This window comes from Bison bison, unplaced genomic scaffold (assembly GCF_000754665.1).
Source record: "Bison bison bison isolate TAMUID 2011002044 unplaced genomic scaffold, Bison_UMD1.0 scf7180017864089, whole genome shotgun sequence".
In the NCBI taxonomy this organism is placed as follows: domain Eukaryota; kingdom Metazoa; phylum Chordata; class Mammalia; order Artiodactyla; family Bovidae; genus Bison; species Bison bison.
This window is the reverse complement of record NW_011494661.1, coordinates 1006075-1014752: the sequence shown is the minus strand read 5'-3', so window position 1 is coordinate 1014752 and position 8678 is coordinate 1006075. Positions and strand designations below refer to the sequence as shown.

The window sequence follows — 8678 nt, the reverse complement described above, 5'->3', positions numbered from 1 at the left end:
AGAGGCAGGAGGGGGAAGTGGGCTGCACTCAGGAGACCCTTGGTGCCCCGCCATAGGGGGACACTCTAGGAAGACTTCAGGTGCAGCCTCTTGTCTCTCTTCCGCATCTTTCTGTTAAGGGGAGTGGCTGGGGGAGGGCTGGTGGGGGAGGAGACGGTGAGGCTGCCTGCTTCTGTCTGCTTCGCCTGGCCCTGTGGCAGCTTAATTGTCAGCTGTCAGTGTGAGAGCCACTTAGCAGCCTCCTGCCTTGGAGATAGGTGTGGAGGAAGCTGCTTCTGACAGCAAAGATGGCGGGGTCCAGTGAGGAGGGGGCCAGTGGAGGGAGGAGAGTGAGCCTATAGCTTGCAATTGGGATCGAGAGGCTCTGGGTACCCCGGCTGGAGGGGAAGAGGGAGGTCTGGAGTGCCCACGCCACTCAGCCCTCTTCCATTTCTCCACGGTGGCATCCAGGCAAGGAAGAGTTTGTGGCGACCTTCAAGGGCAATGAGTTCTTCTGCTACGACCTGTCACACAACCCGATCCAGAGCAGCACGGACGAGATTACGCTGGCCTTCCGCACCCTGCAGCGCAATGGGCTGATGCTGCACACGGGCAAGTCGGCCGACTACGTCAACCTGTCCCTCAAATCCGGGGCGGTCTGGCTCGTCATCAACCTGGGCTCGGGAGCCTTTGAAGCCCTGGTGGAACCCGTCAACGGCAAGTTCAACGACAACGCCTGGCACGATGTCCGGGTCACTCGAAACCTGCGCCAGGTAGGGGGAGCAGGAAGAAGGCCGGGGCCAGCGGCGTCTGGGGCAGAATGGGAGTGGGGAGCGAGGCCACCAGGATGTGGGGCCAGGCTCAGGCTGGGTGGCAGGGTGTGGTTCTGAAGGATGTTTAGGCTTTGGGTGGGCTGGCAGGGGCCAGGAGTGTGGCCGCAGTCGGCAGGCTGCAAGGACCAGGATCCACACTAGGGAGGAGGCTGTGGAGCTGTCCAGGGCCAGAGCCCGGGGGAAGAGGAAGGGCTGGGCTAGGATTGATGCTGGTGACTTGGTGCTGAGGTTTCAAGGGCTGGGGCTGAAAAATCAGGTGACCTGGCAGCAGGGCGATTCAGGACATGGAGGGATGAGACAGAACCTGAATGATGGGCCCTGGGAGTGCTCTGGGATGGGGAGACGCTGGCCAGACCCTGGAGGGGCAGGTGTCCAGTTAGGGCAGAAAGTCTAGGATACATGGGGTGGGATGTGGCCTGCCCTCAGGCAGGGCCTTTGGGGCTGGGCTAGGCAGGGCCTTTGGGGCTGGGCTCAGCAGGGTCGGGGCAGCAGGTGTGAGCAGGGAACCGGCTGGAGAGGTGCTTGGTCCTGCCTCTCCTCTGGCAGCACCCCAATTCTCTCCTGTCCCGTCCTGTTCCTCCAAAGGGGCGCAGGCTCTCCCAGGGGTTCTTGACTGTCTTGCTGTGGCTTCCAGGCCTGCCCTTGCAGGAGCTCAGGAGACTCTTGGGGCGGCCCCTGCAGTCAGGACAGGGCTCTTCTCAGCGTCTCCAGATGCCCCCCACCCTGGAGGAGTGCCGATGCTTCTGGGCATTGACTCTGTCCTCAGTAGCTCTTGCCTCTCACAAGGTGCAGGGAGGCTGCAGCAGGCGAAGCACTCTCTCTGGCCAGGCTACTGCTCGACAGCAGCCCCCATAGATTGTGTCCAGCCCTGAGAAGTTCCTGCCTCAAGCGTGGTCCAAACCAGAGCCTTTTTTGAAAGCAGATAAGGCTGCTGTGCATCCTTGATGGCTCCCGCCTCTGCCTCCGGACTCCTTGCCCTGCTCGCTGGGTGCCTGGGAGCCCCAGGCACCCGGGTGCCAGGCTCCTGCTGGTCCCTTTCTCTGGGTCCACCGCTTTCTCTCGTGGCTGGTGGCAGGGATGCTTTCCCAGCTCCACTCCAGCAGGCTAAGTGCAGCCAGGACCGTGGAACCCTTGAGGCCTGGGAGGCACCATCTGGGCTGGTTTGGAGCTCTTCTCTCACTCGGTACCTTCTCTTATTTCCTGGTTCTGGCTGAACTTCTTGGTGAATGAACTTCTGTTGTCTCTCCTCTTCACCATCACTGGCAACTTCCTTCTTCTCCTCTCCTTCCTCCCACTGAAGGCTCCTGGGGGGCAGGGGCTGTCAGACCTCACACTGTTCTTACCTGCTCCTCTTCAACCCACTGAGTCACGATCTAATGGGGCATCCCTCTCAGTGGTGACTTCCTCTTGCTGTCGGGACACCGTGACTAATCCACCTGCTCTTTCCAAGCCGCTGCTCCCTGCAGTAGTCGGGCTCCCACCCAGGCATCTGTTCTCAGTGCTCCCCAAGCTCCAAAGAGCCGCATCGTCCCCTGAGCCGGCTGGAGGGCTGTCCTGTGGCGTCACCCTGTTTACTGCAGGGCTGGGCAGAGTTGCCTTCTTGCTGCTGTTCTCTCCCCAGGACAGGTGTTGTCACCTGGTGCCGTCTTTGGCAGCACACTGCAAGCCCAGAGTCCTTACCCATGTGTCCTCTGGCCAATACATTGTCCATCTATACAGGATGTGTGCTCAGTCGTGCAGTCATGTCTGACTCTTTTGTGGTCCCATGGACTGCAGCCCGCCCGACTCTTCTATCCATGGGATTTTCCAGGCAAGAATACTGGAGTGGGTTGCCATTTCCTTCTCCAGGAGATCTTCCTGACCCAGGGATTGAACCCCAGTCTCCTGTGTCTCCTGCACTGGCAGGAGGGTTTCTTAGCACTGCACCACCTGGGAAGTCCTATACAGGGTACTGAGGGGAAAGACATGGTCCCACCCTCCCAGCCCTTTGGCTCTTGAGGAGACAGGATGAGTCTGCTAAAAGTGATCAGAGCCAATGGTGCACACAAGCGCCAGCTAAGTGGCAAGAATCTTAAATGTTCTAGGAACTCGAGAGACACAGACAAGTGGGCAAGGCTGTGACCAGGGAAGGTGGGAAAGCCACCTATAGGTGGTGAGGCCTGGCCTCCGCAGCACCAGGATGGACGGGGACTCACAGTACTCACAGTAGCCTCCTCCGGCGCTCACAGAGTTCTGGGTCTGAGCTGGTGACGGATGCAGACCACTTCCCCTGGCTGGCTCTACCAGATGGCTCAGAGCGGAGTCAGGTCATACTGACCCAAACACAAGCCTTCGGGGCTCAGGGGGTATCTGCTTCAGGACTTTGATTGAGAGGTCTTTTTAGAAAGGGTTTCTGGAGAGATGTATTTGACTCAAGTTCACATCCTTAAGTGTGAGCTGCAGCCCTTTTTGGGTCATTGTGACCATCAGGGGGATGGCTGTGCTCTGGATTCATTGCCAAGTCCATCCTCCCCAGGCCTTTTAAGTTCCTGGTTCTCAACTGATGGAGGGGGTGCCCCCAGGAGGTTCTGGAAATGTCTGGAAGCATTTTGGGTGTCACAGCTTGGGGAGGGTGCTACTGGCATTTACTGGGTGGAGGCCAAGATACTGCTAAACATCTCCCAGTGCACAGGACAGCCCCACAGCAAAGAACGATCTGGCCCCAAGTGTTGGTAGTGCCGAGGAGAAGAAATGGTGCAGACAAGGGCCTCGTGGCGTTCTGGGACTGGAAAGATCCTTTTGTGATTTGAGGGGTAACGTAGGGTCAGGAGTGGCCAGGAGCAAGGACAGGGGTGATGTGAGAAGTGACGCCTGCCCCAGCCTCTGGGCGGGCGCTGGGGTTCATGTAGTTTTCCCCAAGGGATCAGAACAATGGGGGGCCGCCACCTGGGGACAGCCTGGCCCAGAACTTACATGCAGGGGGTCTCCCTTCCTCCTCTTGGTTTGTCAGCTTTGGGTGTTGGTCAGGAAGCCAGCTCCTAAGACTGGAAGGAGGCAGAATTTCTCCCCACCTCCCCTGAACCAGATAGTGACCCCTGGAATCATCCAGAACCTCTTGGAACAGTGCAGTCAGGGCCAGAGGGAGCCTGGCTGAGACCACACCTGCTTTTGCTCTGCTTTCCCCCTGAATCCAGGCTTGAGGACTCTGCCCAGTGGTGTCTCCTGGGTGATCTTGGCAAGAATGATTCCATCTGAGGATTCCCTGAGGCCTCTCTTTTTTTTTGGTTACGCTGGGTCTTTGCCAGCTTCTCTAGCTGTGTAGAGCAAGTTCTAGAGCACGTGGTGCTCGGGCTTAGCTGCAGCATGTGGGATCTAGTTCCCCAACCAAGGGTCAAACCTGGTCCCCTTGCATTGGGAGCATGGCGTGTTATCCACTGGACCACCAGGGAAGTCCCTGAGGCCTATTTTTAATCTTGGGCACATTCTCCTCAGACACCAGTGTGCCTTCCCCACCATACATGCCAAGTGCCAATCCATTTCATCTCTGACCAGCTAACCAGCACCAGCTCTGGAGACAAGCTGGCCCTTGACGTATTATGTGGAGCTTCCTCCCACCCAGCTCCTATTAGGCTGCGCCTTGTATGGAGGCCCCCTGTACCCCAAGGAGGGAGTCCTCCAAGGATGGGGTCCGGCAGGCACTTGGGACTCCCTCCCCCGCCTTATGGCTCGGCCTCCGGGTCTCTCAGCCTGTCACACACCCTGCCTCAGGGCCTAACTGTGCTGCTGGGCATGCCCCGTCTACACCGGCTTCCTGAGCTGCCCGCTTCATTTCCATAGTGCTCCCTGAGGACACCACCATTCACCCTCCTTTCCGCCGGGTGAAACCCTAGAGCTGGGGTTTGAATTGGACTGACTGGGTTCAAGTCACTGAGTGACTTGAGGCAAGTTACGCAACCAGTGTGAGGTGAGAGGGGCCTTTGAGAAGTGACTGAGGTGATGCCCCGGGCTTGGTACCACGTGAGCATCGTGGGCTCGATGCCGCCTTTACTGTTAGTTGTGGGGTTTTCCAGCCCATCTCACCACCTTTGTAAGGCTTTTCTTGAGCCACCCCACCGCCATCCCCGCCCCTGCCCAGCCAGTCTCCCTTTTTGCTGTATTCTGGCCCTGTCACCACACTCTACCTGTGTGTTAATTTGTGTTCATCTCTTCTCTGTTTCTAGGTGGTGAGCTCCTTGAGTGCTTCTCTTTGTCTGCATTGTGTCTTAGTTGCCGCGCACGGACTCTCTAGTTGTGGCGTGTGGTCCCAGTAGTTGCCGTGTGGGCTTAGTTGCTCCTGGGCATGTAGAATCCCAGTTTCCCGACCAGTGATGCAACCTGTGTCCCCTGTACTGAAAGGCAGATTCTTAACCACTGGACCACCAGGGAAGTTCCCCTTGAGGGCTTAATACCAGAAACTGAGTGTTTTTGTTTGTTTTTCTAGTGGTTTTGCTGGTTCCTTTGGGTTCTGCCTTGAAGCCAGTTGGTGAGGTTTTGGACAGATTAGCAGATCTAATTATTTCATATGAGCCCGGAACTACTGTTGTCTTCTGGGAAAAAGTCCTTCCTTTACGCTCCCGCCCTCTCTTTGGAGTTTCATCAGGATCTGTCCCTTTCTTACAGCACTGATCAGATCGCACCCTCATATCTCTCGTTCATGGGCCCCCAAGTTCAAGGGTCTCGTTTCTCTTTTGTATCGCACCTAACTTTTCTAACAATCCTGTGGAGTGGGAGATACTTCCATTCACCAATGAGGGAAAAGCAAGTTGAAGAGCTGGCCCAAGGCTATCCTGTGGGAGTTGGAGGGTGAGAGTCTGTCTGACTCCATTCCTCTGCCTCCTGGGAGGGCCTGGCTGTCGTCCTTGGTGTGCAGTGCTAAAGGGTCTGTCATTTGCCTTATGGTCCTGCCATTCTCGGATGTCCCCATGTCTTGAACCATCTAAATGTTCTGCTGTCTCTTGAAAAAGTGGGGCCATCTTATCCAAGTCCTCTTTCTTTTGTCCTGAGTTTTTCTTGCTCCATAGAGACTGCCTTCATCCAGATTGTGATTTGTGTGTATAAACCCCTTCTTGACTTTCTTGAGGGGCTGGAGCTACGTCGAGACTTCAAGGTAGAGATGGGGCAAGGTTTTGTCCAAAGGCCCTTGGTCGTGGTAAGTTACACTTGCTGTAGTCACTGACCTCTTCCCTCTGTGATTGATGTCCTCCTCCCTCATCACACATGGTCCTCCATGTGTTCCTGTCCTCCAGGGGCCCTCCAGCTGCTTCTGTGGCTGGGGCAAAGCCTTCCTTGCCCAGCTGTTAGTCTGAAGCCCCAGCTCTCCAGATTCTAGCATCTGGGAAGGTGTGGGCTGCTGCCTCATGGGCGCAAGCTGGGTGCCGGTGGAGCCTCCACTCTAGTGTGTGGCCTCAGTTGCCCGCTAGGGCATGACTGCCGCTTTCTGGATCCGCACTCTCTAGATCTAGAGGAGTCCTGTCTCATCCACCGCAATGTCGCTGTTTGTCAGAGAAAGCAAGGATCTCTTGACACAGCAGTGGGAGGCCCAGGCTTTGAATGCACAGCTCTTCCCTCTCAGTCTTGTTTCTTAATTCACTCTTTTGTTTGTTAAAGATGAAGTTGTCCATGAAAGTTGAAAATGGGTTTTTCCTTATTTTAGTTTCTACAGCCAGTTCTAACTTCAAAAGAGTGGAAGTTGGACTTTTACCTGCAGTGCCTCTTTTCCCCTGTCTCGTTTGACTGGTGCAGTGGTGTCAGCAAACTTGCACCTGTTTTGGTGCCATGGGTGTAGCTGTCATGCAGCTAGTGTTTCCTTGCCCTGAGTAGTTGGCCTGGTCATTTCCCAACAGTCCTACTGGCTGATAGGACCAGTCTTTGTACCATGTGTTATCCCGTCTCTGTACGGGAGGTCCAGTCTCTGTACCTGCAATTAGACTCTTGTCTTCCTGCTAGGTAAACTGCTTCTGCATCACTAATAATTAATATTGGTCATTCAGAACTCCTAGCTGCTAAATATTGAATTCTGTTATTTTTAATTATACAAGGCCCTTATTAATTGTCTTACTGAATTAGTCCTGTGCCCACTGGTTATAACAGCTCTCTAACTAATGGGTCTGTCCCCAGAAGACCTTTCCTTCTCACAGTCACACTCTTGGGCTTGCAGTTTAGTATTTGATGGACATCAAGCAGTAGTGTCCCAGCATCTCTGTCACACAGGGTGAAGCTGCCTCAGCCCCGCTGACATCTCCTCAAAGGGAAATTTTGAAGGTGGTTCTTGCTGCCGTCTTTGACCATGAGGAGAGGAAATGAATATAGAGCTGCATGAGGGTGGGGCTTCTGGCTTCTAGAGTCTGGGGTAAAAGAAATTGGCTTCTAGTTTAGACAGGAGTGAGGGATTTTAGAGGGAGGTGGGTCTTTGTGTTCCTTCTTATGTTGTGGTACGTGGGGGGAGTGGATTTCTGGTGCTGGCTGTGGGGAGTGGAGGCTTGGGGGTCTGTGGGTGTGGGGAAGGAGGGTGGGCTGCTGGGAAAGCCTGACTGATTGCACAGACTTGCACGAGTGATGGTGGAGGCGGCGGGGAGTACTTCATTCTGGGAGAAACAGCTGCCCAAAGGGGCATAAGAAAATAGGGTGGGATGATTGAAGAACGAAGGGAAATTTGGGGGCAGTGTGGGCTCTGCAAAGTCAAATTAGGATTAATTTAGGAGCTCTGGGTGGGAGAGTGGGTGAGGGGAGGAGGGTTTGGGATGAGGTGTGATGTGAGAGTGAGCCTTCTGCCAGCCCATGAAGGGCAGAGTTTCCTCTTCCCTGTTCTGGTGGTGACTTGCTCTCTCTTCCTTTCTGAAGGAAGAGAAACAGGAAAAAATATAAAGAGCTGCCCTTCCCTGGTCCGTGACTCCCTGGGTCTATTTGCTATCTTCCATCCCCAGGAAAAGCAGACATCCATATTCCCTCCTATACTCCTTGGGAACCCCTTCCCTTTTGCTCCAAGTGAAATTGCCAGTCCTGGGATTCTCTGGGGGCCTTGACCATTCTCCCAGTCTGACAGCCAACTGGCCCATCACCAACCAGTTAACCCATTAACTCAACATGGTCACTGGTCAGCCAGTTGGCCAGCACCAATTTGCTCTTTAGCCAGTTCTCTGGAAAGCCATCTGGTCGACCAGTTAGCCAACAAACCCCTGCGTTCATTACCTGAGTCAATAGCCCGTGCCTTTCTCACACCCCTATTCCCCTTCCTGCCTTCCCCTCAACTCCTTAACATTTCAGCCCATAGGACTTACTAATACTGCATAATTGGGTCTGCTTCTTAACCCCCTGCCTTGCCTCTCTCACCCTCTGTTGGAAAACCCCGTTGCCAACTCTGTGTGTGTTACTAACACGCTTATAACCCCGGGGGGACCAAGGGATGGGCAGGGACAGGTGGGGCAAGGTATGAGTGAAAAACCGAACTAACCTTTCTGTCTCATCTGCGGAATGTCGCCATCTTTAAGTCTTTGCTTTCCTGGTCTGGTTCTTTTGTTGTTTCCTTCTCTACTAACCAAGGTCTTTAACTGTTCCCCTTCTCTGCAGCCGGCTCTTCTGGGGAAGGGATGGCGGGGAGAGGACTCCAGGGGGTGGGGTGGGCGGGGATCGGGGAGAAGGGATTTAATTTCTGTGTGTGTTTTATTTCTCCCTCCCATTATAATTTAATTTTCTTTAAACAAAACACTTCAGCTGAACTTAAGGTGGGAGGGTCTGAACAGACAACCAAATATATATGGATATATATTTTTTCCTCCTTCCTTGAGTTTCACAGTTGGTCATTTTCTTTTTCTTTTCTTTTGTTCTGTTCTTTTGTTGTTGTCTTTGTTG

The 8678-nt window shown here is 54.4% G+C and overlaps 1 protein-coding gene across 1 annotated transcript in view; it reads left to right on the top strand.

Annotated features, from left to right (window-relative positions):
- Window positions 1-8678, top strand: part of NRXN2 (neurexin 2) — a 99262-nt gene that overhangs the window by 23020 nt on the left and 67564 nt on the right. The window contains exon 5 of the mRNA XM_010838098.1: window positions 451-752. Within this exon, the coding sequence (XP_010836400.1) occupies window positions 451-752 (302 nt within the window). The remainder of the gene's footprint in view (window positions 1-450; window positions 753-8678) is intronic.